The sequence below is a fragment of the Colobus angolensis genome, unplaced genomic scaffold (genome assembly GCF_000951035.1).
Source record: "Colobus angolensis palliatus isolate OR3802 unplaced genomic scaffold, Cang.pa_1.0 Scaffold302, whole genome shotgun sequence".
NCBI classification, from domain to species: domain Eukaryota; kingdom Metazoa; phylum Chordata; class Mammalia; order Primates; family Cercopithecidae; genus Colobus; species Colobus angolensis.
The window spans coordinates 2,704,742-2,732,660 of NW_012116289.1; the positions used below are offsets into that span (position 1 = coordinate 2,704,742).

The window sequence follows — 27,919 nt, forward strand, 5'->3', positions numbered from 1 at the left end:
GGATAAAGGAACAAGTAACATCATGCTGGGGTTTGAAAGGAAAATACACATTTTTCTTGCCATAAAAGAAACTGCAAATCAAGCTGCTGCTGGTGGCTGACACTGAAACTGTCTCACCCAACATGTCGACGCACTGTGCTCATGCTATCCTTGTAGCGGCTTTCCCTTCAGGACAGAAATACACAACGTCTAAGCCTTCCAAACCTTAGGACTCTAGTTTTACTGTGAGGAAGATACTGGCTAAGTAGCCTCCCATTTGATTATGAGTCAAGACAAGTTTCTCAGCCTTTTCAGCCCCTTTTTCCAATATTTTGCCATCCATCCAAGACTTTCTTTTTTTTTTTTTTTTTTGAGACGGAATCTCGCTCTGTTGCCCAGGCTGGAGTGCAGTGGCCGGATCTCAGCTCACTGCAAGCTCAGCCTCCCGGGTTTACGCCATTCTCCTGCCTCAGCCTCCCAAGTAGCTGGGATTACAGGCGCCCGCCACCTCACCTGGCTAGTTTTTTTTTTTTTGTATTTTTTAGTAGAGACGGGGTTTCACGGTGTTAGCCAGGATGGTCTCGATCTCCTGACCTCGTGATCCACCCGTCTCGGCCTCCCAAAGTGCTGGGATTACAGGCTTGAGCCACCGCGCCCGGCCCCCAAGACTTTCTAATTGGTGGGGAGGAGTGGAACACATCACTTATATCTGTGAGGTACCGATCTTTTTGCTTTTTATCGTTTTAGTAGTAGACAGAAGAAAAGAAACTTGTATAGGATAAGAGAATAGAGGTAGGAGGAAAACCAAGACAAGATGGTGTCATACAAGTCAAGGGAATTTAAGCTTTGGAAAGGAGGAAAGGCGGTCTGCTGCAGACCCTTTGGGTTTTCTTTAAACAAACATCAACTGCAACTTTGCAAGGAAGATGGCTGTTTTGCCTCTTGAAACTCTGATAAATAGCCACTGTTCTATAATCATTTCCGAATGTAAGAATATGTTGCACAAGAGATTTCTGCATTCCTATTTTTCTCCATAAGATAGCCAGAGTTACTGATTTGTCTCAGTTCCTACTTCCCAGACCCGAGAAACAACATCTTTCTCTCTTAGCTGCCATGAAGAACTGAGGGAGCTCCTTTTCCTTGAGCTCCTTGGCCTTGTCTTTCATGTCTGCCTTCCATTCTAAAGATGTTTCACCGAGTAGAGTGCTGTGTGCATTGTAGACAGCCACGCAGCAAGTATTCATTGGATAAACAAATTTATCCTGAAAGTAGAGCAGCAAAATTTTTGAAGTCTTACAAATCAATATATCTTACATGTGAATATTAAGCTGTGCAATTTACTCTACAATAATATATGTTTGTATTATACTGTGCACCATTTAAATTTCTTAATTCCTCTCCTCAAAATCAATTGAGTGTCATTGATCTTGTTTGATTGTGACACATTGGCTTGGCTTCAAGTCCCACTGCTGACCCCCCGGAGTTTACTTACCCCAACTCGAGAAGTAAGGGATTCCTATAAAGCACAGGCTAAGATCTAACTCACAATAAGCCCAGCATGTCCAAGTACCGCTTCTCACTGTCTTCCTTCCCAGCCTCTATCACCCTTTAGTTGCTCACTTAGCCAAACATATCACCTAGATGCAGCAAGGAAAGGAAAACTTTTTAGCAGATTTCTCCAGCTGGCTTTCTGATCATCACAGCCACGTAGGGCAGGGGAAAGAACCTGTGCGGAGAGGCAGCTGCCACAGGCCCCCAAGAGCACTGTTGACATTCAGAAAGCCATTGCCTCCTGCTCTGGAATTCACAATTCCTATTGTGAGTTACAAGTCAAATTCCCAAAGTTGCTCTCCTCATGGAAAACCCATAAGTACACATTTGCCTAATTTAAATGTCTGTGAATTACTCAGAGAATAACTGTTTTCTCCCTTTGAAATGCTGTCCCAGCAAAATGACCCATGTTTGGTATATATATAGCATAATTTTGAAGCGTAGCTATTTCAAATGTTTTCCTAGCTGTTAAATGACCTTTTTCCTGCTCAATTTTTTCCACCAGAGTTCAGATTCCTTTAAATCTATGGATTGCTGTATTCTGACTATGCTTCGGAATTCTCAAACTCTATTTAAAGACAAGGAAGATAAGAATCACAGAGATGCTCTCCTTTTGTGGATCAAATTTGGGCATTTCCTTTGTTCATTGTGTGGCTTTTAATTCCATTCTTAAAACTTCTATGTCTATTAAAAGAATCATAATTAAACCATGGGTTTGCAGTGACAGCAATTTTAGAGAGAAAACCACTTTTCTTAAAATATAATGAAGAGCTTTTTAGTCAGAGTGGCTTCAAAACAAATTATATTTCAGGCACAATAATGAGGTAACTTGGCCAAGGCCCCAAAGGGTACCAACCGCACAGTGGCGCAAAGGGGCTTGTAGGTGACAGACACTTCTTGCCTTAGGCATTTTGATCAGGTCCCCTTGGGTCTTCATTTATCAGCTTAGCCAACACCAACTGTGCAACTTTTATGTGTCAGACACTGTGCCAAGAGATTGGGACATTGCACTTATGAAGACAGTGACTGTCAACAGAGAGACTGTGAGTCTTCCACACTGTCAGGGCTGGAGTCCTCTTCTCCTATCAGTATTGTTCACAATACACCCTCAAGGGCAAGTTGCTTACCTAGGGTCTGTAGCAGATAATGGGAAATACTAAAGTGTTAACATTAGGCTCCAGTATTGCCAGTCCAAGCCAAACTGGTGGTGCAAAGGAGACTCTAGAACATCTCAGAGGATGGGGAGAGGCCCTTCAGCTGCAGGGATCAAAGGGGGCTTCCTGGAGGAGACAGCTGCACAAGCATTGCTGTCACAGTTCAAGTCCCTAATCTATAAAAAGTGCTCTTTGCCTCTTTCTTCCTGCCTCATAGGCTTACTCAAAATTTCTTCTCACTTTTGAGAGACTGAGGCAGTAAAGTTGAGAAAGTTGTTTATAAGAATGACCCTAATCCCCGGTCATGCCTATTCAGATAAGCAAATTCTGGGAATTGGAGAGGAGAATGGTTGTGCATGTCCCCATTCTTTAGCTAAATCCCTGAATTATTTAGATGAATTCCTCATGAATCCCACCCACCCTGTGTATCACCAGTTTCCTAACAATTCGTTCATGATTAATGTGTGTGTGGTAGCAGGGTAGGGGTTTGTTGTATCAGCTAAAATATGGCCTTGGACATAACTGTCTCAACAGTCTGAAATTCTCAGAGAGGAAAGTGGAAGCAGAAACATTCTGAGAAATCTGTTGTTTTCTATATCTCCCTCCCTCTTTTGTCTGTAAATGAATACGGAGCAGTTCCCATGGTGGTTATCATTAGTGATAAAATACCCTCTGGAAACCACCACCTCCTAAAATCTATTGCTATTGAGCTTGAAGGGGTCGGTGACTTTACTGATGGTTACCAAATGTATAGCAAGCAGGACAGGTGATAAGTAAATACCAAACTCAAAAGGGAAGTTACTGTCCAGGGCCCTAGAATTCATCCTTCCTCAGTACTTAAAATCAGATGAACTGCTTGTTTCCTCCAGGCAAGAGTATTAAGAAATAACCAGGCTAGTATTTCTATAAACCAGAATCACTTACCTTGTAAACTTGTGTTTTTTCTCTCAGACAAGTTTTGGTATTGTCGGCTTTCGCCAAATCACAAAGTCCTGCATTACGGAGACTTAGAAGAGAGTCCTCAGGGAGAAGTGCCTCACGATTCCTTGCAGGACAAACGTAAGTAGCTCTCCTTGGCAGAGGCCTGAGTGTTGGTCTGTTGGTTGTTTCCTAATCACAATATATCATGCAGTGAAACTATCAGCCTAAGTAAGCCCTTTGAACACATCTCATCTAGTTGTAAGTCTTGGCCTGAGCCATCTCATCAAGTACAAGACCTGGATGGACTTGGGGTTTGGAACTGAACAGGGGAGAATGTAAAATGGATGCAAAGGTATCTTAACTGAAAGACGTAAACTTGGGGTTCAAATGTCCACTTTTTACATTGTTTATCCAGGTGCTGTGTCAAGGAACAAAAACAATACAAACCTGACTCCGTCAGTTGTCTTTTTCTGAAAACCCATAATAATTTCTTATTTTCATAATTTATATGCCTGACCCCTACAACATTTATTCTTTACAATTTTGTGTATCCCATAGTTATGACACAGAGTTAATGGCAGGTCCAAATATAGCTAGTTTCCCTCAAAGACACTGAAAATGATGATGAGTTACCTCTACTGTTTGCTAAATATTTCTCTTTGTTTTTTGACTTTTTCTGTATGTTGTCTGTTTTAACATGCACGCTTTTGAAGAGACAGTAATGTGCAGGATTCTTTTAGCCCCACACGGAACCAGGTGCCAGGTTATTTTGACAGTGTTAGCCATACAAATTAAGCAAGTATTATAGAAACACTGAAATACACAAGGGTGATAAATTAATTTGAGGAGAAATGAGATAAAATGAACGTGGCCTCAGAGGATATCCCAGGTAGAAAAATCCGAGAGGGAGAAAACATTCAGAGCACTTTTAAATAACCTTTAAAAGTCACCTTGACCTTGCAGTATTCAGATAAGCGTGTCCCAGATAGAGTCCTTACCCAGAGTCTCACACCTGTCCTGTCACCCTGAGGCCCATGGAAGTCAAATCTGGATTGCCTTCCTTACAACTCACGGCCATTGAAGGCGAAAATAACCCATGAGTGGGAAATTTGCTGACACATTCAGACTCTGCGCTGACATCTCAGGCAGACAGCCTGGAACATTCACTCTTCCTCCAGCTTAAAAATGGGACAGTCTGGTCTTTGTAGTTCATTTAGTTCAGAAAACAATCTTGTTTTCTTTCATAGGAGAACTGTCTTCCCAGCCCACAGTATTGGTTCCCTAAGTCAGGGTTTACAGAAAGAAATCTGAAATCCACTGCTGCAGAGAGCCTGGGACACTGTCTATGCCTCCCTGCTTTGGGGCAGGAGTTAGGGGTGTCCTGGGCCTCTACCTGTAAATGAGGATCCTCCCTTTACAGTTCAAGCCTTCCCCACCCCACCTTGGCCAAGCTAGACCAGTGATTCTCTAAACGTGGTCCCTGGAACATCAACAGCAGTATCACCTAGGAACTTCTTAGCAATGCACATTCTCAGACCCCATTCCCAGCCCAGCTGAACCAGAAACTCAGTGGGTAGGGACCGGCCATCTCTGTTTTAACAGATGTTCCAGGTGGTTCTGACATGCACATTTTGAGAGCTGTCATTCCCCAAACATGGCTTTCACTAATTAAAAAAAAAAAAAAAAGTTTAAGTAAATTAATAGTATGTTGCTAACTTTTAACTTGGGCCAAAAAAAAGAATATTAAAAAAATAAAATCTAACTAAAGTTTAATATCACAACCCTTTCATGAAAGAAAGGACCCTCGATTACAAGAAAATACAAAGTAAGAAGGACCTAATCTTAGATAAAAGACAGTCCCTTCTGCTAAACTAAATTAGCTCTCTGAAAAACTCACACCGGTGTCCTCATTTTTCTGCATTTGCTATTAACCGGTGAAAATCTCACTGGTGTGAACTCCCCTGTGAACTAGGAACTGACCAGAGCCCAGCGATGTGGAATCACCGCTCTGCAGTGGTTAAACAGAAGGAGTTAGAGGTTATTGTTGGTTGGAACAAACAGCAGCTCCCTAGGAGGTCCGGGCCCCACAGCCCCATTCTTAACCTGTCACAAGGGGAAAAGTGGTCAGGACACAACAAACACAACTTGACTCCCCATATGGTCCAGTGAATCTGCTCTCCCACTAACAGGACATAGTGTTTAGCCCTGTGTTTACAGGGATGTAATCACTTCTCAACCCAAAGATAGGCACTTGACTGACAGGTTTACCAGGTGTTAGCACAGCACCCCCATGCTAAATGGCCAGCTAGGAAATTGGCAGCCACAGCAACAAAGCCCTGTGTAGGGGCAGTTCCTGGTCTTGCCCACAAGCTAATGTCCCCCAGCTCTGCTAAGACCCTCACCCCCAAGACTCCAGGGTGAAAATAACTAACCTGGAACCAGAGGTGCTGATGCCAGGGAGAGCCGGCTTGCCAGGGTGAGTGCAGGAGAGCAAGGCCACAGCTGCAAATCTCCACACAGCTTTTCACAGTGGCCACTGAGCAAGGCTGGTTCTTGAAGGGGTTGTGACAGCCCCTCCTGACCATGCCTCCAAAACTCTTAGCAACCATTTTCCTCTGAAATGAAGTTCCAAAGAGCTGCTCCAAAAACAGTTTATCCATTGCATGATGAACTAAGAATGCATACTTGTGTGGATCTATTTATCTGCACAAGTATTTACCCACACCTTGTGGGAGACTGTGTGTGTGTGAGAGAGAGAGAGAGTGTGTGTGTACTGGTAAGATTGTATCCTTCTGCACGTATGTGCTAGAGAAATGGGTATACTCATGTAATGAGTTGAATTGAAGCAATACTGTGCCTGAGACAAAAAAAAAAAAAAAAAAAACAGCCTAGGAAGCTGAAGTTTCCTGCTGCAGGCCTGCCACCTTGGTTTGCATTTAATTCCAATTCTGCATTCTGCCTGGAGCAAAATAGCCACCTTTTGGAACCTTAAAAGTCAGAAACCCCATTCCACTGGAAAAATGAGTCGTGCCTTTAATTAATGTTCAGTGTCATTGTTCTTGCCATGTACCATTGCCCTCTCTTGAGACCAAGGCAGAGATTGTCTTGTGCCCCTTGAGTTAATCAGTGCTGAATACTGAGCTATTGACAAATCAAATAGTATTTTAAGAGTTTTCTTAATACAGATAGTGCACATGATTGAGGGTGCCTCTTCGGCTGTCTTCTCCAAAGCTTTAGGAAATCTTTCTTTTTGTGTTCCTTTTCTTTGTCAGGAAACTTGGCATTTGAAAATCGACATCTTCTTACATCCCCACCTTCCCCATATCCCTCCCAAGCTGACTTACAGGTTGCCATAGCCCCCAACAAACATAGGACCCCATTGCTTTCCAGCCATGCCCTGGGTTCCTCACTGCCTCCCTTTGAAAGAATCTAGGCCAGCATTCCTCGCTCCCACATCAGAGGGGGCAGGGAGGAAAGTGCTGGCTCACCCGCCCATGCGGAGATTAAGCCTGCTCCAGTGGATGCGGAGAGCGGCAACACAGGGAGGCACCGTAGGCAATTTGGGTCACCAAAGCACGGAGAATAATTCAGGTCCCTTCATCTACAGAATTAACATTATCTGATTATTGATAATGAGAATAATTGCAAATGGCATTTATTGAGTGCTTACTATATGCCAGGCCTTGTGCTAAGGGCTTTACATAAATTATTCTCAACAACCTAAAGAGGTAGATAATATTGTCCATATTTTATAGAAAGGAAACTGAGATACAGAAAGATTAAGTAACTTATTCAAGGTCATAAGATTAGTAAATAGTAAAGCAAAGATCTGAATGTAACTGTCTAACTCCATGGCCCAGATTTTCACCCACTACTGTATACTGCCTAGATTAAAAGCCAACAATGATCTCAGCTCCAGCATCAGGGTTTAACTCTCAGAACAACCATATGGGATAGATAATGTTAGAGTTACACATTGCAGACAAGGAAACTGAGGTTCTGAAAACTTAAGCCCAAAGTAGTAGAGGGGGTTAGTGGATGTAGAATTCAAACCCTGGCACTCTGATTCCAAAGGCACATCTCTCCCCACCATTCCATGCCATGTGGCTGATCTGCTAGGCCAAAGAGACCAGATTCTTCATGCAGCTATCCTGGGATCAGCCTGTACCTCCTCATATTTCTACCCACAGGAGCTTCTACTATGGAGCTGTGCACACAGCAAGAGCTCAAGCCTTCCTAGCTACTTCCTCTGAATGGTTTCTGCCTGAACTTGGATCTCAGTGATGAAAGCTGAAACTGTTTTCATCGTGGGTGGCCACATTTGCTTTTTCAGTAGTAGTTTTGTTTTAAATCACAATTAAACTTCCTTCCACAGGTATTAGCAATCAAAGAGTTTCCTCAACATCTGAAGTGATAACCACATTTAGGGCTGTGCTCAGCATAATTTAGGGGGCTGGCCCCTTACAAAGGGAGAAATCATGGCCTAACAAGGGAACATGGAGTGGAAGAAGCAGCACTAAACCCAGCTCTTTTCCCCTACTAGCCTAGCTCTGTGTCATTGCATAATTGATTTCCTCCCTTTAGGATCAGTCTTCCCATCTGTAAAATAGGAGTGTTGAATTAAGATGGTCTCAACCCATCTCAAACTATAAAAAGCATAGAAAGAAATGAGGCCATGCCCCAGGGGGTAAATGTGGTGGGAGGGTGCGTTCTTCACTGGTGACCCTGATTCTCACAGATCTGGACCCCACTTCTTTATCTTGCTTCCACAAAAAAGGCCTCATCAAAATGCTAGCCTGGCTTTGAAGTCATCAAGAGCCCCCTGCAGCCTCCTTAGAGTGTAGATTCCGGAGATAGGGGTCTGACCCCTCTGTTTCTGCTCATGAGAATGGGGAGGCCAGCATTTGAGCCTTTGCAATACCTGATCTTCTGGTGCATCTAGAGACAAACTATGCAAAAAGCAACCTTTAAAAGCTACACTGTATTTTTAGAACTTTTTGTTTTCCTTTTAGTCATAATCCTATGAATGATGTAGCAGCTGGTCTCTAGGACAAGGGACAATGCATATTAAAAAATATACATGTACTTCCACAAAACCTAGTGAAAAAGTGACTCTTCTCCTTGGAAGCCTTTCTGTTAGAGATTCTGAAGACCACCCCCAGGACAGACTATGATGTTACTCTTATCACATTCCATACAATGGGTTTTCAAAGCTAAGGGCTAACTTACCAATTGTAGACTGTGGACACTCTCGCTAGTTCATGGACCATGCTGTACATTATAACAAAAAAACTTTCTACAAGGCACTTGTGACTCAAACTCTATTTGAATCTTGAGAACGTTTTTAAGAATGAGTTTGTTGACTATATCACATTCACTTCAATGGTGGTTTTCCATTGGAAAGTTAGCCAACTTCCCAGAGTATCCAAATGTCCCTTCCTAGGGTAGGGATTAGGCAGCTAGATCAGCTACTGAGGGAAAGGAGGCCAGTTCTTGGTTATGAAAATGGATTTGAGGAGAACTGAAGTCAGTGTTCATGGTCAAAGGTGGGTTCAGGAATCACTGGGACCACCCACAGGAAGATGCCAACCCCAAGGGGGTCAGGCAAAGAGGCAGAAAAGGGATCTGAGATCAGTCAGGTGGGGCTATATTGCTACCATGTGCTGCAGGGATAAACAACCCCAAAATCTCCATGGCTTACACAACAAAAAGTTACTTCTCACTCACGTTATACAACATACACAGGTTGGCAAAGGGCTGCTACATATAGTCACTCAGGAACACAGACCAGTGTACACCATGTCTTCCATCCTGTCATTTCCTGTTTATTTCCAGCCCTAGGAATTGCCCTCTGACTATCGTCACCTTGTCTTCCCTGAGCCTCCTCTGCTCATCCATCCATTCCCTGAGCCTCTCCTGTGCCGTCTGGATGGAACAGGTCACTCCTTCAGTTTCTGCCACAGGGGAAGACAGAATAGAGGGCCTCCACCTAGAAATGTAGCATTTCCTTTCACATTTCATTGGCTAAAATTAATCACATGACCTCACTGCAAAGGTTGCTGGGAAGTGTAGTTTTCTATGTGTCCAGAAGGAAAGGAGAGACAGCTATTCATAACTACAGACAGAAGTGTCCAGAATCAGGTTGCAAGATGTGGTGAGATATGGCAGGGGAACCTACAGAGATTCCTGGAGGATTCATCACAACCCCACTCTTCTTAGGGTTACAGAGAGGCCTAGGAGTGTCAACAGATATGGACAAAGTTCTTAGTAATTTTAGGGCACCTGGAAAATGTTAGCATTTGAAGCCTTCTTGTCTATTGTTTTAATATTCTAGGAGTGTCAACAGATGTGGACCAAATTCTTAGTAATTTTAGGGTACCTGGAAAATGTTAGCTTTTGAGGCCTTCCTGTCTATTGTTTTAATATTCTAGGTGTTCTGTAATTTTATCCTTATCTCTCACCTCCACAACCCAGTTGCCCAATAAAAAGATGTGAGCTTTAACTATGAAATCTCTCATCATCTTCATCATTAAGAGAGTCTAAGGAATTGATTACTTGGCATTCCCACATATCCCAAATTCTTGGTAAAGCCACACTAGCCAGTGTGCATACCTTGATTCATAAACCCATATGGGGCTGGAGGGTTAGGGATTGGAGAGGGGCAGATGACTGCATTATTTTAAATTAAGGTTCCAAACCATCCTATTGCCTTCTTTCTTTCAGTTGATCTTTTTGTTTTTAATTTTTTATTTTCATTTCATTTTTTGTAGAGACAGGGTCTCCCTATGTTGCCCAGGCTGGTCTCAAAGTCCTGGCCTTAAGCAGTCCTCCTGCCTTAGCCCCTCAAAGTGCTAGAACTACAGGCATTATCCGCTTACTGTTCCCAGCCTCTTTCACCTGATCTTAACAAAAGTTTTAAGTGCACAAACCCTTCCATATCTTTTCTTATCTTCCTCCAACTTCAGAGTAAGACATAAGATAACATCATTTTGTCTAACTGCATTATTTCCAGAATCCTGTATCAGAAAGGAATTCTCCCTTTGTTTAACTGAGTTTAGTTTTGTTGTCTGTAAAACAGGGATAATAAAACCTGCTTTACAGAATTAATGAGATGGCAGCGAAAGAGATTTTGGAGAGTGAGAGTTCAGAACTATTTAGAGTTGGATAAATTTTTTGAGATAGGGCTGCTTTCTCTCATTATCCAAAAACTCAGAAACTAAATAGATGCAAATGCTATAGCAAGAGATACTGATATATGTAAAGCACTTGGCATTGCTCTTGTCACATAGGAGCCCTCTGTAATATCAGTATGAGTATCACTGTTGTTACTACGATCACTGTTATTTCTACTGCTGCTTCTAATGCCATCACCTCAAACAGTACTATGATGGGTGTTTTTTTATAGGTCTTTGTTTCACTGAACCAAATTCTGCTTACAAGCAAGCTCTTTCTCCCCAGGGATGCTTTTTACAAGAATGTAAGATATATTTTAGTTTCTAGTCCTGGGACAGTACCTGGCTTCTCTTTCTCTTTTCCACAATCTTCTTTTCTGTTTTTGCAGTAGTTTCTGGGAATGGCAACCACAGTAGCGGACCCAGTGCTTAGTCCTGCTTCTTTATTGACATCGAAGCTTTCACATGGTGTAGTTACTTGCATTTTCTTTTATGAATTGCAGTGCCGGTGGCAGATATCAAAGCCGTGGTGACGGGAAAGGACTGCCCTCATATGAAAGAGAAAGGTGCCCTTAAACAAAACAAGGTATGATTTCCAGATTATTGCAAATAACTCTGCTTGCCCAATGCAGTCAGCAACTGCAGCCAGCCCAGCCGTCCTTTATAGCAGTGTTTGTGTGTGTGCATGTGTTCAGACACACCTCTCTTACTCAGCTCTCCTGTTTCCTGTCCTGATTCCTTTTACATCTCTTACCCTCATTCTTTCTCTTCCTGACGCCTTTTCTGATGCTCACCATCTCTTCCGTTCTCTCACTTCCTGTCTACTTCCAACCCTGAGAATTGCCCTTACTATTGTCACTTTGTCCTCTCTTGAGCCCCCTCTGCTCATCCATCCATTCCCTGGGCCTCTCCTAACCTCCCTCATTTATGTTTATTTCTCCCTTCTCCAACTTCCACCCCGACATCTTTCATTTTCTCCTGCTGTAATCATGCTCTTAATATCCTCTCCGGGCTCTCAGCGAAGCCTAGGACAAGCAGAGAGCAGCTGACTCAAAGAATCTCAGAAAATTTTAAAGGCCTGATACCCTTCAGCATTGTGGAAAGTAGGCTGTGAAATATCTCCAACTCAGACTGAAGGAGAAAATTTTCCCAGAGGTGTGTATTAAGCCCTGCAATACCTTTCATACTGCAATACCTTTCACCATCCCCTCCTAGTTTACCACCCATTCCATTATCATTCCATTACAGAGGGCGCAGGAGGGAACATTATTTGAAAAGATAGAAGAATTTCTTTTGCCTGCTGGAGAGGCCATCAGGGAGCCAGTTCTTTGTTTATGCCTCTTAGAATCTTGTGATCTATACCATTAATGAACAAAAGTATTCAGATTATCTGGAGTACCCAGATAATCTGGTACCAAAAATGTCACATAGAGCAATAGATTGCATCTTTATTTCCAGTGTCAGTGTCTAAGAGGGACACCAAAATGATACACAATCTATTTACCAATCAGAGTTAAAATAAATAGTTTCCACTCTGTAATTTCTATTGTTATAAGACAAAGAGAATTCAGTTCTTTGCAGGATGGCCCTATCTATAGTTAAGGAAAAACAAAAGTGCTGTGAAAATACTGTTCAGGAAGGCAGACGGCAGGGGATGCAGCTGAAGAGGCTGATTGTAAGATCTTTCCTTCTTAAGTTCTTTAAGTATAACTCACCTCAACTCCATGGGAACTCCTACTTTGTTGAGCCTAGCACAGCACTGTCATGTAACGCATTTGATTGGCAAGCATACTGATGGCAGGGTATGCCCAAGAGGCCAGGATCTGTGGCCTCTCTGTTACACAGCACCGACGGGGGTTTCCGTTTCTCTCTTCTTCATGCTGTGGGGAGACAGAGATTCCATAGCTGAGCAGATTAGAGAAGCATCCTTAGCTTTAACAGCAAATCTCCAGTTTTCATGGTTCGCCTCTTGTGGGGCAGACTTTCTTCAACACCAGCCAGGATTACCATATGCTGCCCATGTCAGGTATTCTCTCCACAGTCTCGGAGAGCGCTGGTTCTGCTTCAGCCAAGAAGGTCCCCACATTTACATAACGATTGGGGCTGAGCTGGAAACAGTGTGGAGAAATTGGCAATAATAGGGGTCTGGGAGTCTGCAACCCAGAGAAGACCAGGAGGGGTGTACCTGGAAAAATAGCAACCTGCCAGAATTCAAGTATGCTAAATAAAGACAGAGGGAATTATGTAAAATAGATGTGGAGGGACCACCTGTTTCAGCCCCAACATGTAAAGAGCTTGAGAGTTGTGCTCCCATCTTTAGAAAAAGGAGAAGTGGGCCAGGCGCGGTGGCTTACTCCTGTAATCCCAGCACTTTGGGAGGCTGAGGTGGGCGGATCACGAGGTCAGGAGTTCGAGACCAACAGCCTAGCCAACATAGTGAAACCTCGTCTCTACTAAAAATACAAAAACGTAGCCAGGCGTGGTGGCAGGCGCCTGTAGTCCCAGCTACTTGGGAGGCTGAGGCAGGAGAATCGCTTGAACCCGGGAGGTGGAGGTTGCGGTGAGCCGAGATCACATCACTGCACTCCAGCCTGGGCAACGAGAGTGAAACTCCGTCTCAAAAAAAACAAAAAACAAACAAACAAACAAAAAACAGCAGAACAAAGTGAAAATCAGCAAGTTTTCTTGGACCTATCTTTTAGAACTGAGGTTGAAGGCAAACCATCACCATGGAATGTGGAAAGTCAGATGTCTAAGAAGACATAATAATCCTTAACATTTCTGAACTTAACATGAAGATATCGGCCGGGCGCGGTGGCTCAAGCTTGTAATCCCAGCACTTTGGGAGGCCGAGACGGGCGGATCACGAGGTCAGGAGATCGAGACCATCCTGGCTAACACAGTGAAACCCCATCTCTACTAAAAAATACAAAAAAAAACTACCCGGACGAGGTGGCGGGCACCTGTAGTCCCAGCTACTCGGGAGGCTAAGGCAGGAGAATGGCGTGAACCCGGGAGGCAGAGTTTGCAGTGAGCTGAGATCCGGCCACTGCACTCCAGCCTGGGACTCCATCTCAAAAAAAAAAAAAAAAAAAAAATGAAGATATCAAAATACATGAGTTATGAAACTGATAGAACAGAAAGGAGAAATAGACAAATTCATTACTATTAATATATTGGAGACTTCAACATCTCTCGGTCAGTAATCAATACACCAGGCAGGCAGAAAATCAAGAATATTGATGACCTGAGCAGCCCCATAAATCAGCTTGATCTAACTGATATTAATAGAATAATCCACTCAGCAACGGCAGAATACACATCCTTCACAAGCTCAAAGGAAACATTCACCAAGATAGACCACATTTTGGATTGTAAAACATGTCTTAAAAAATTTAAAGAATCGTAGTGATACAAAGTATGTTCTCAGATCACAATGGAATTAAACTATAAATCAGTAGCAGAAAGACAGCTGGAAAATTCCCCAAATATTTGGAAATTTAACAACACACTTCTAAATAACCCACAGTTCCAGGAAGAATTCCCAAGAGAAATTGCACAATGTTTCAAACTAAATAAAATGAAAATCCAGTTTACCAAAATGTGTGGGATGCAGTGAAGGCAGTGCTTAGAGGGAAATTTATAGCATTGAATGACTACGTTAGAAAAGAAGAAATAACTAAAATCAATAAAGCTTCCACCTTAGGACACTAAGAAAGGAGAGCAATTTAAGTTTAAAGCAAGCAGAAGAAAAAAAATAATAAAATTTAGAGTAGAAATCAGTGAAACTGAAATCAGTAGAGAAAATCAAAACCAAAAACTCGTACTTTGAAAAGATGAATAAAATTGATAAACTTTTAGCCTGGCCAACCAAGAAAAAAATGAGAGTCACCAATATAACAGATGTGGAGATGATTTCATTTGAACATGTGAGGTAGTATATTTGGCCTTCTTGTATCAGACTCCTCTCTACTTAAAGGAGACTAAAAAAGTAAAACTGAGTAAATGATGTTTTGCAACCTTTATTTTTCATGTATTGTCATGAGACTCATGAAACATAGGATGGATGATGATGGATAGATGGATGATGGATGGACAGCTGGAGGATGATGGATGGATGGAGTATGCTACTGTAAACAGATAAGACTGCAAATAGAGGCTAGTTCCTGGGACTCATTGGCCCATATTTCTAGCTACCCTGGGCCCTTCCAGTCTGATATGAGGGATGATACTAGCAGAATTTCAAGCAGCCTGGCCCTTTAATTAGCAAATATATGGAATTTACTTGTCTTGCAATGTTAGTAGCATTCATATATATCATGTCATCAAGCAAAAATATCAAAAGGCAGAAGGAAAGCCACAGTTTTACCTGCTGAACCCCCCAACCCACACTTCTTTCCCTGTACTCCAGAGGTGCCCTCCTGTCTACCTCTGGGATTTCTGGGTAGGAAAGGGGGACCTGCAGCCTCAAAGGAGAATTGACCAAAATGTGTTCATCAGAGGTCTGTCAGTGCATAGTGGATGGACGATAACCAAGGCAAATTGCTGGCTCTTTGGACAGTGTTTCCAGCTGTGGAACAGCTTTTGACATTTTGTGCCATGAGACCCATGGTTAACTTAATGACCGAGCAAGGCAAACTGAGACATTGGCATCAGGAAAGGAGATACTTCGTTAATGGCAGAGTGTTGGTAACTGATCATCCTCTCACCCACTCAGTCTCTGCTGATGTTCCCAGCAGGGCCCTGAGAACAGAAAGAAGAAAATTGGTCCTTTCCCTTGGGGTGTCTGCTGCAGAGGCATTTGTTCATGTAGTCAATCATCCAGTCAGTCAGCATGGGAGTGCCTGAAATAGCAGAAGATGTAAATGGGGTAGCTGGGGTCCTGTCTTTCTGGAGCTTAGAGTCTACTGTGTTTAACAGAGGTCAGTGCAGCAGGCACATTTTTATGGAGACAAGAAATGCTGGGTTCTTCACACAGGGATCAGAAAATTTCTCATTGAGACTTGAAAAGAATTGCCATGAGTAGATGGAAATTCAGTTGGAAGGTTTAGATTTACAAGGATTAAGTATTCTAAATTCAAACTCTATAAAAATAACCTGGTTTGTGGCTGTGTGCTTTAAGGTGGGCATTCTTGGTACTTGTTTGACTGGATTTGGGGCTTTTAGTTCAACAGTCAACATGAAACCACCAGAGTGAAGATTCATTGATTCAGATAGGAGTGTATTTGGTGTATGAGAAGCTTCCGTCTTCCTATTTGCCAGAATTAAGCATTTGTTTTTCCACTATGGTGCTTAAACCTGAAATAAGAAGCATATTGTACTGAAGCTGATGTCCTTGCATCAGTTTGAAAATCCTGGTCTTAGCCAGAAAGCCCTTTATTCACATTTACTTCATTCATCATCCACTCATTCATTCATTCAGCAATGTATTGAGCATCTCCTTTGTCCTAGGTGCCAGGAATCCAAAGATAAATATGACCTGGCCTCTGGCCCTAGGTGTCCACTAGATAAGATTTATATTTAAATATGCAATTATAATTCAATATGTTTATGCTAAAAAAAATTAAACACAGAGGGAGCCTGGAAGAATTGAGAAAGGCTGATGCCGGAAATGGCATCTGATCTAGCTTTTGAAAAGGAATTGGCCAGGCAGAGAAGTGAGGAGAAGACTTTCCAAGAGGAGGAAACAGTCTGAAAAGGCACAAGGGCCTTTGCTCATGTGAACAGCATCCTCTAATTGGAAAACACTGAATTCAGAGTATAGGATGGATGGGGACGAGGAGAAGAATATGGGTTGGAGAACTCTTGGCCAGTTATGCTGCTAAGATAGATGGGGGCTGGAGAGTTATAACTACCTGAAGAAGGTAATCTCTGTTATGTACTACATGAATGAGTGGTTTTTGCCTTCTAAAATAGAAACTCAAATTCATAGATATCTGGGCAATACACTATAGCTCTGAAATCTACTGCTATTTCTGTGACCATAATTTAACACCCACACATGTGCCACTGTGATAAAAGACACACTGTGTCTTTTATCAAAAGGTTTTGCCCTCATGATGACCTGGATAAATAGAGAACCAGCATAGTTAAGTGAATGCTAGCAAAATGGCCAAATGTGGTGAGTTACCCTCAGACAACACAAGGATTGACAGCCAACACTGCACACTGAAAATACGTTGCATAGAACTCTACTCTTGTCATCAGTCAGTTCCGTATTTGACCCATGGAAGATGGCAGTCCCCAAACCCAGGAACCATTTTCCTGAGCATCCGCTGACACAGTGTGCCTTGTCATCTGTCCCAGGGCCAGAGTGTTGAGTACAAAGGTCAGGGGCCTCAGCGCATGGAAGGATGTTCAGTTTCCTCTGCCTCCACTTTCCCTAGAACTCAGGCTTCCTCCACATGACAAGGTGGCAAGCAGGCATCAGTGCAGCAGAGAATGGAGAGAAGCTGCTTCTAGATGTAATTTTTCACTGCATTAAAACCAGAGGAATAAAAGAGCTTCAGTCATGAGCAACAAAGCCCCTGAGCATTCAATGTCTAAGTGAGTGTTGTGGTGTGTGGAGGCAAGTAGGCCCTGAGGGGGACACAGATCAGTGACAGTCTACTCCTCCACCACCTGGCACCTTCTCCCTCATGGACGGTGTGGACAGGTGGCAGCTTCTGGAGTGTTAGCCTGAGAGGTGCCATTGCTCCCGGCTCTGCAGCCTCGCTGCTCCAAGTGCTGAAGAGCTGACCTTCACCAGTGACTCAACAACAGCAAGCCAGAGACATCAATCAAACCCATTATAAGCGAGAGCACCCTTTAACACAGACATGCAGCTCAGAGAATTAATTCCTCCCACCCCCTCCCAGGCAGCTATGGTGAAATTAAAGTGGGAATTGACATTCTCACGAATTTCCCATTTCCTGCCTGTGTTTATCAGGAATCTAGGTCATGACAGTTCCAATCATTCACGTCGTGAGTGGTATATGTCATAGAAGGGCAAAGCCCAAAGTTTGCATGCTCCCTCCTTTTCCTTCCTTCTCCATCCCCCTGCAGAAGAGAAGGTATCACAGCAGTAACCACGCTGACACTCCGGTCTCGAGTGACTTCAGCATCCTGTCGGGAGCACATCTGGGCTGCGGTGCTGTTCACACCGGCTCTTGTCAGCCAGGGGTGATCGGCCACGTGATCTCCCTGAGCAGTCAGGCACTTGTCACCCAGGGTCAGCCCAAAGGGGCCTGGATGAACTTTACCTTTTCCTGTTTACCTCCGAGGGCCCCCTCACGCCACTGTAATATCCTGACTGGTTGTTCAGAAGCAAAGTTCACTCCCTCCTTTTTCTCCAGTCTCTCAAGTATGAGTCAGAGAGTTTGCCTAATAAATGACTCCAAGATTCATGAAGAAATTGTCATTTTAATGAACATGCCAAATCAGAGAACAATTTTTATGAATTTTTGAAATTATAGCATAGCATTTTGTTGAAAAAACAGTTGTAAGAAGAGATAATGACCTATGACCTATCACCTTACCATAATTATTTTCATTTCCCATATTTCTTTCCAGTCTCTGTCCATAGGTAGGAATTATTCATAATTGTGATCAGTGTGTACACGGTGTTCATGTCTCATGCTTTTCTCCACTTAACTTCGGCTCCCCATAATTATCTTACTGAATGATTGGCCAAATATATTTCCCTTGGTGGCTAATTTATGATATCTTTATTACCCAAAAGAGGGAGAGGTTAGTTTCTCATAATGTTCTTTCAAATAATAATATTTGGGTTTTGCTTTCTTTTGAATTTTTCTTTTGAAATTATCTCAGGCATAGCATCTCTGGTTCTTGATATGTATTTTCATACTGATTTTTTTTAAAAGGATGATATGAATTTATAGTATTAATAGTAAGTCTGTGACTTTTAATTTATAAATTAAAAGTCCCAAGAGAGATGGTTATGGAAACAGATGCTGTACTTAATGGCAAATTGTATTTGTTTGCTTGTTTCAGCAAACTTCCTTTTTATATTATTGTCTTTACTGGGTAGGCCTGAGTCAGGGCCTAAAGAAGAAGAATAGAAAATGAGGAGAGCATTTTTGCAGAATAGCTCCCATTCCACAACTCAGCATTCTTTCCTTCCCTTGTTTCTATTTCTGTCAAGGTGAGGAGACTTTTTGAATGTGAGATGCTGGTAGGTCTATCCTCAGAACAAGTCCTGCCCCCTCTCATTGAGGGACAGCTGGAGGTGAACCAGACACTAAGAACTCCATGAGAGCCAGAAATAGTTAGCTGATGGACTGTGTCGGGACAGGGATGCAGCCACTTTGGAATAATTCTTTAATCCATCTGAAATTCTGAAATCTGTAGGCAGTGACCTCATCTTTTTGCCTTTTATCTTTCTGGGGCATTTTTGCTGTGAGTCACAGGTGAAAGACAAACTCTCTAACAGATATCAAGGTAGAGAATGATGTGAAGAGATCTGGCTCCCTAAGAAAGAATGTTTTGTGGGCAATTACTGAGCAGTGTGGCTCGCAGATCACAGGAGGGGAGAGGGATGGTCATCCCTGGTGCCTAATAGAAGCACAGAGAAGGAAGGCATACTAGAACCTCCATGCTGGAACAGTGTAGAGTGTTGATCTGGATACACTTGGCCCTTCCCCTCCAGACTAGGAGTCCTCAGGATGCTGAGATGAGCTGATGATTCTCATCTTCTGCTGACCACTCAGACCACTAGAATGATTGTCCTACCCAGTATTGGTACAGCATGTACAGTCTGAGAAGTGTGGTTTGATGTACATATTAGACATGACGCTGAGTGCCTTGGCCATTGGTCATTTATCTGCAATGAAATGAAAATGTCACTTGGTCCCTGGACCTTTGGGGCCTGGCTGATTGCATGTACTCTGTAAGTGATCACCAATGAGTGAGACCATGCTTCTCTATTATACCTTGGAGTCTCTGCTGAGTAAAACCTAAGCTTTGTGTAGCCTTTACTGTACAGTAGCTCAGAGGTCAAAGGACAGATGGAAAGATAATGGGTTCACCTAGAAGCCTCCTTACAGCTGGCGTAGCGTCCACATTTTAGGGAATTCATACCTCTGTGGGCCTCTCTGTCTGTCTTAGGATGACAGAAGGAAGGGCAGTCCTTAATGCTGTTGATTGGGAGTTTACTGTTTTTTTGTGGCCTCTCTGGAAGGGAGATGCGAAGAAAGGAGAATAACACAGTTTTGGTGGCGGAGGCGGGGGCTGTCACCTTGGACACTCATTGAACCTCTCTAAGCCCTGCCTCATAAAGGGGATGAAAACACTTGCTACATGGGCTGCATGTGAATTAAATGAGATGGTACACAGACCACCCTGAATGGAGAGAGGGAATCATGCCGTGAACCTTGAAGAACATGGTTCCTCCTTCCATCAGCCTCATTGCAGCTCTGCTTGTCTAGACAAGCTGGCCCTATTCCATGGTCAATGTGCAGCCATTTGCAATGGCAAAATGAAATGTGCCGATTTTCCTTAAGGTGCTGTTTTCTCTCATCTCTTGTAGGAGGTGCTTGAACTCGCTTTCTCCATCTTGTATGACTCAAACTGCCAACTGAACTTCATCGCTCCTGACAAGCATGAGGTAAGGGTCTCAGGGAGGATAACTTATGAGAGAATGTAATCTTTTCTCAAGAAAAATATTAGAAAGAAAGAAATTTCGCTTAAGAAAAACAGACCTGCCTAAAAAAATGACGAACCAAGGGGCATCTTGCTGACTTGGAGTAGAATAGAAACCTCTTGACAAACTGCCCCTTGCAACAGATTCAACTTCTTAGTAGCCTGGTAAAGAAAAAGGATGTAAAAGGCCTCAAATGAAGCAAAGGCATAGTTGTTAATCCAGAGAAAGAAGCGGCCCTGGTTACAGCTTTGGTTTTCATTGAATTTTTCGTTTTTGGTCTGGATTTTCCCAAGATAAACTGGTCTCTCTTCTTTAAAACATCTGAGGAAGTAGGTTTTCTACCAAATTTCTTTAAGCTATTTTAAGAGGTTTAAGGCTGTCTCTGCTGTTGGGATTTTATTTTCGAGATGCTTTTATTCCTTTCTGACATCTTGTTATATGTATAATTTGTTTCTCTTCTTGCAGCACGCTGTCAGCTATATTTAAAATATTTAGCATAAATCTAGGAAAATGCATTTGTAAGATAAAGTGGCAGTTATGGCTGATTTAACTTTCTTTTATAAACTGGAACCCAACATCATGCTTGAAACTTTTATTTTTAGATGATACCATTCAAATTTTTGTTTTGCATGTGGTTGCATAAACAGCTTTTAGAAAGGAAGAGAACATTTTAATAGAATCTGATTTTTGTTCCCCATTTCCCCTAGGACATTTAGCTCATTTAGAAGTTATTCAGTATCTGGTTTTCACTGGTTTGAAGCTTTTGAATAAAATTGTATATCCCAAAGAGAGAGGAAAGATTAGACACAAATCCTGCATTTAGAATGATGCTTAAATATAATTCTGTGTCACTTGACATTTAGTTTGCTGAAGGGTAAGACTTTGTCTTCATCTTTCTGAAAATAGATACTGTGTCCTACTGTTTCTGTTTTTAAATAAAATTGTGGTTCTACACAGGCCACCATATTCAAGATGTATAGAGCTGTATACAAAACTACTTAAAATAGTAGAACTTTGGATGTTATTTAAATCTATGCAAGGCTGTTTTCCCCAGTATACATTAATTCCAGATCAAGATAAATGCTCTGGGACTGCCAGGTTTTTATTCATATCTGCCACTTCTTGTAGATACAATGAAGAGAAAAATGCCATATGCTTGTGAACACTTTTAATTACTTCAGACCACTTTCCTCTCTATTACCTCATTTTATTTCCATAATTACAACATACAATAGAAAGTTCTATTACAGACATTCTCATTTATCAAATGAGCAGGGAGAGACCTCCCAGAACTGAATACCTCAACAATAGAAAGGTTAATACAGTTGCCCTTGAACAGACCCCCCACACAGTTGAAAATCTGCCCATAACTTTTGACTCCCCAAAAACTTAACTGTTGATAGCCTACTGTTGACCAGAAAGAAGACTTCCCCATAGCATAAGCAGTTGATTCACACACATTTTGTATGTTATGTGTATTATATACTGTATTCTTACAATAAGGTAAGCTAGGGAAAAGAAAATGTTAAGAAAATCATAAGGAAGAGAAAATATGTTTACTATTCATTAAGTGGAAGAGAATCATCATAAAGGTCTTCATCCTTATTGTCTTCATATTGAGTAGGATGAGGAGAAGGAACAGGACAGGTTGGTCTTGAGGTCTCAGGGGTGGCAGAGGCTAGAGAGGTGGAAGAGGTGGAAGGGGAAGCAGGAGAGACAGGCACACTTGGTGTAAGTTTTATTGAAAAAAAAAAAAAATCCATGTATAAGTGACCCACACAGTTAAAACCCATGTTGTTCAAGGGTCAACTATAAGTATAACGACCCTGGCTTACTCTCTGCCAGGCACCATTAATGCTTTATATGTATATTTCACCCCAGTTAACCCTCATATAACTCTGAAAGAATCCCATTTAATAAAAGAGGGAAATGAGGCAAGAGAGCTTAAGAAACGCGTTCAGGTTCACACAAGTAGTAAGAGACGGAGCTGGGATTTAAACACTGGCAGCCTTACTCCAGAAGCCCCTCACTTAACCCCTACACTGTGGAGCTCCAGGAATGAGCTTGCACATTCCTGGCAGGCCCATCACTCCGCTTCTGCAGTCACCAACTCATGGCCAATCTGGTTCATCTGTGCTCCCGTCTACTCTTCCACCATCACCCAGCTGCCACCCCTGATTATTTTGAAGCAAATCTGGATATCACTTTATGTATAAATATTCCTGTGTGCATCTCCCAATAATAAAGACTCCATTTAAAAACTGTAACTGCAATACCCTGATCACAAATAAATTAAGAATGTGGTATTTATTTATTAAACCATGTGCAGTCAATTTTTAGATTTCTCTAATTGTCTCATTTGTGTGTTTTTTTCTTTCATACTTTGTTCAAGTCAGAATGCAAATAAGATCCATGCATTGCAGTTGGTTGACATGTTTCTTAGGTTTCTCTCAATCTACAGATTTCTCTTTCTCTGTCTCTCACAATCATGAGCATGTGCCTTTTTTCCTTGAAATTTATTTATTGGGAAAAACAGGTCATTAAACCTGTAATGTTAATAGTCTAGACTGTGCTGATTATAACTTTATGTATTAGCTTACTGTTGCTATTGTAACAAACTGCCACAAATTTAGTGTTAAAGAACACAAATTTATTATCTTCCAATTCTGGACTTCAAAAGTCAAATGTCAGTATCCTGGGCTAAAATCAAGGTGTCAGCAGGGTGTCAGCAAGGTGTTCCTTTCTGGAGGCTCTAGGGAAGAATTTTCGCTTGTCTTTTTCACTCAAGAGTCCACCTGCACTCTTTGGCCTCCATCCATTGCAATGGCCGGTTGAACCTTTTCATCGCATCACTTCAGCCTCCTCTTCCATAGTCAGATCTCCCTCTACCTCTCACTTCTCTGACTCTTCTTCTGTTTCCTTCTCTCACTTTTAAGGACCTCTGGGATTACATTGGGCCTGCTTGGATAATCCAAGATCATGTCTCTATTTTAAGATCAGCGGATAGCAACCTTAAGTCCCTTTTCCACAGAACCTGACATATTCTCAGGATCCAGGGAGTAGGATGTGGGTATCTTTGGAAGGCGGGTATTATTGTTCTCACCACAACCTGCAATGCAATTAATATATTCATCTGTCCCCTGCATGTCCTATGAATTGTAGTTAAAGGATTAATCAAATTCAGGCTCCCTTTCTAAGCAGCAGCAGTGGTGTTTGTACTTTCATGGTGACTTCTTGCTCCCCTTTCTTGGATATTAGCAGGCACTGATGATTGTTGTCTGCATCCTTGGAACTATTAGAGGTTGCAAAAGGTTGATATCCTAATTTTATAATTCCTTCTTTATTTATTAAAGGGATAGAGAGAAACTGGCCTCATCAACTATTTGGTTATCCTAAAGTTGTACAATTTACATATGGTAGGCAGGATAAATACTTGATTTTCTTTACCAGTTTTCAAAATAGTATCTTTCAAAGAAGAACAATGAGGCATTTAGGGGCAGGGGTTGAGTAGGAAATCATGCATTTAAACAGAATTATGTCTCAATATGTTGCAGTTACTGTCATTCTTAGTTTCTAAGTTATCTGGTCTGGAATAAATAGGAACACCATTGGGCCGGCCTCTGAGTCCTATTGGGAGGACCCCTTATGTCTTTGACAACTTTCTGGCATTCTGGTATGATGGGGTGCTCCAGGTTTATCTTTGTTTCCTGCCTTTTCTCTGTGGAGCCTTTATTACTTGTAGTGGGAAATGATATTTAGTGACCAGAATCTAAGCATGAGGTGTGTTTATGGTCATTGCACACCATGGTGCAATGGTTCTTGGTTGGTCATTATTTTATTTTTTAGCCCTTTTTGGGGACAGAGCTAGGAGGGTTGTTTTTTTTTAAGATAAACTACATAATGAATTGATACTAACAGTTCCAACTCAAATTCAGTATCAATACTACAGGGTTTTTATTTATCGGTCGATGTACTTTCAAATAAAATTTTCTGTGCCTGTTGTTTCTAAAAAGAAATGCACCACAGAAATGGATGGTTTAGACATGTTCAGAATCAGATCGTGAGGACACGAATTCTTCCAGAAATCCCTTAACACGAAATTGATGTTTCAATGGGTTAAATGCTTTGGCTGAGATCACCTAACCACGATAGAACGAAAGCCCTCCAAATCAACGCTGCCCTCCTCAAACACGGATCTCAGAATACACCCATTGTGCACCTCCTCAGTTTAAAAAATAGGACCCCCGATGTGCATCACGGAAGATTTCTATCACATCATGGTGACTGGAGATTTATATAGTGTTTTTCTGTATACTTTGGGTACTTTTATGTTGAGATCTGCTACCATGGAATACAGTCCAGATAACCACAGTGCCAAAGTAGGTTAAGGAGGGTCTGGAATTGCCAGTTGACCTAGTGAGGCAGAAAAATTGGGAATCTGAAGTGCATGGTAGAAGGAAGATCACTTGAACAAAATAGGAGAACAATTGCTGTTATAGAATTCTATACAGGACTGTTAGAAACGTAACTCCAGTGTGTGAGTGGACCCCAGCACCCAGAATGCCAAGCAGCTTTCTGAGATGCAGCAAGGGTGCCTCTTTCACCAGGTGTCATGGTTCTCTGTCCAGTTCAGTACAGAACTCCAGCCTCTGGGAGGGAAGCTAACAAGAGAAAAGCAGATCCTCAGACAAGGCACAGTTCCTCCTTCTCCCTCATAGAGATCATAGTCTCCTGGAGAGACAAAAGGCTATGAGAGGAGAAGAATCAGACTCTTAGTTGGGGACTCTGAAGGTCTTTCCAAAACAGATAATGTCCCTAGGGATCAGGCCCCAGAGACCTGGTGAAAAGAAACCTCAGGAACCGGAGACAAAAGCTAAAGAGGTCCCCAGACAGGCAGCCAACCCTCCTCCCATTAAGATTGCCCAATAATTTTAACTATTTTGGCTGCCAGACACTGGGCAGCAGAAGGCTATTTCCTAGCCCTTTAGCTGAGAAACACCAAGGTGGGACAACTGTTGGCCATTGGCTCCAGGGTGGGACAGGGCTGTCATTGTGAATGCTAGGAGTCAGACAAGATAGGCCGAGATGAGCTACTAGACTAGGAGCCATGACTGGAGTCAGAAAGAAGCCAGCTTCACCTGATGTTGAGTCCAGGACTGTTTGGTGGATTCCACCAATACCTAAAAGTCATAGACAACCACATAGGTGTTACATTGCAAGTCATGGAGAACTCCAATCCTCAGCTGTTATGGAGAGCCATTCTTTGCAGAGAAGAGCATAGGCACTGGAGTCAGAGTGCCTGGGTTCAAATCCCACCCAGTCTATGTAATACTGAGTCACTTAACTTCTCCGTACCTCAGTTCCTTCACCTATAAAACAGAGATGATAACAGAAGTATCGACTTTATATTGAGATGTTGTGAATATGAAATGATGAAGTAGGCAGAGCACTTAGCGCAGAGCCTACTGAGTGATGAGTATTCACCGTTAGCTATTTTTACTATTAATACTTCCGTAATTGCCACGAGTAATGATCACTGTTGCCTCCCTTCCTGCCAGTACTGTATCTGGACGGATGGACTGAATGCGCTACTCGGGAAGGACATGATGAGCGACCTGACGCGGAATGACCTGGACACCCTGCTCAGCATGGAAATCAAGCTCCGCCTACTGGACCTGGAAAACATCCAGATCCCTGATGCACCTCCGCCGATTCCCAAGGAGCCCAGCAACTATGACTTCGTCTATGACTGTAACTGAAGTGGCCGGGCCCAGACACGCCCCTTCCAAAACTGGAACACCTAGCTAACAGGAGAGAGGAATGAAAACACGCCCACGCCTTGGAACCCTCCTTGGGTAAAGGGAAGCTGTGGGTCCACACTCCCTTCAGCATCACCTCTAACCCCAGCAACTTTCAGCCCCTAGCTGGCATCTTACTCACCACCCTGATTCTGTTCCTCGGCTCCACTGCTTCAGGTCACTTCCCATGGCTGCAGTCCACCAGTGGGACAAGAGCAAAGCCCACTGCTAGTAAGAAGGCCAAAGGGCCCTTCCATCCTCGCCCCCCGCAGGCATGCCCTTCTTTCCCTGTGGCAGGAAAGCCAGCAGCCCCAGACTGCCCCAAAACTTGCCCACCAGACCAAGGGGAGTGCCCCAAGGCCCCTGTCTGGAGGAAATGGCCCAGCTATTTGATAAGAAGACCAAACCCCACATCCTCCTTTCCCCTCTCTAGAATCATCTCGTACCACCAGTTCCACTTGAATTGAGATCTGCGCTCAAATCTCCTCCCACCTCCCTCCCTGCTTTTGCCTTGCTCTGTTCCTCTTTGGTCCCAAGAGCAGCAGCCGCAGCCTCCTCATGATCCTCCCTAGCATCAGTTTCCCAAACAGTCCACAGGTCCCACGCCCACTTTGCGTCTGCACTGTGATCGTGACAAATCTTCCCTCCTCACCAGCTAGTCTGGGGTTTCCTCTCCCTGCCCCAGGCCAGAACTGCCTTCTTCATTTCCACCCACACTCCCAGCCTTTTAGCTGAAAGCACAAATGGTGAAATCAGTAGTCTCGCTCCATCTCTAATAGACTAAACCTAAATGCCTCTAGGACGGGCTGTTGCTATCCAAGGGTTTGGTGTTACCTTCTCCTGGGAGGTCCTGCTGCAACATGAGTTCCACAGGATGGTCAAACTGTCAGACATCCAAGTTTACATCATTGTAATTATTACTGGTATTTACAATTTGCAAGAGTTTTGGGTTAGTTTTTTTTTTTTTTTTTTTTTGTTTTTTTACAAAAGAGTCTAACATTTTTTGCCAAACAGATATATATTTAATGAAAAGAAGAGATACATAAATGTGTGAATTTCCAGTTTTTTTTTTAATTATTTTAATCCCAAACATCTTCCTGAAAATAACATTCCCTTAAACATGCTGTGGAATAAATGGATTGTGATGATTTGGGGAGCTGGTGTTTTGATTTAGTAACTTAGGTTCTTGCTACTAAGTCATCAGCATCACCTAGGAGCTTGTTGGAGATGCCAGCTCTTCAGCTCCACCCCAGACCCGCTGAATTGGGTGATGTGTATGTACATTGGTTTGAAAAACACTGCTGTGGGAAACCCTCCACCTTTGCTAGGTCACCATAGGCTCAGAGCATCAGTGGAGAATGTTACTTCTGAGAAGACCATCTCTACTCACTGAGAAAATCAGACCCACTGTATGAAAATATCTATGCCTTTTACATTGTTGTCTCTTGACCATGACTTTCTCTTCTTTTTCTTTCTTACCATGATATAATTTATAGAGTGGGTCAAATTAAACACATCACAACTTTGAGGAAGCACATTTAGCAGTGAAAAGAATGCAAACCCACAGACCTGAAATAAATGAAGCCAGAACTAAATAAATCTAACTGTGGATTAATTATGGGTCAGAGCCCAGCAAAGGATGTTTCTTAGGTCATTTCCACTGGAGGCATTATCAGGATTGTAAACTTCCAGGCCTGGGAGGGA

The 27,919-nt window shown here is 42.6% G+C and overlaps 1 protein-coding gene across 6 annotated transcripts in view; it reads left to right on the plus strand.

Annotated features, from left to right (window-relative positions):
• Nucleotides 1–27,363, plus strand: part of ELMO1 (engulfment and cell motility 1) — a 586,055-nt gene extending 558,692 nt beyond the window's left edge. For all 6 annotated transcript variants that reach the window (XM_011950145.1, XM_011950144.1, XM_011950143.1 and 3 more), the window contains 4 exons: nucleotides 3,636–3,743; nucleotides 11,281–11,363; nucleotides 20,304–20,381; nucleotides 25,976–27,363. In XM_011950145.1, the coding sequence (XP_011805535.1) occupies nucleotides 3,636–3,743; nucleotides 11,281–11,363; nucleotides 20,304–20,381; nucleotides 25,976–26,176 (470 nt within the window). In that variant the 3' untranslated portion in view covers nucleotides 26,177–27,363. The remainder of the gene's footprint in view (nucleotides 1–3,635; nucleotides 3,744–11,280; nucleotides 11,364–20,303; nucleotides 20,382–25,975) is intronic.
• The last annotated feature ends 556 nt before the right edge of the window (nucleotides 27,364–27,919 follow it).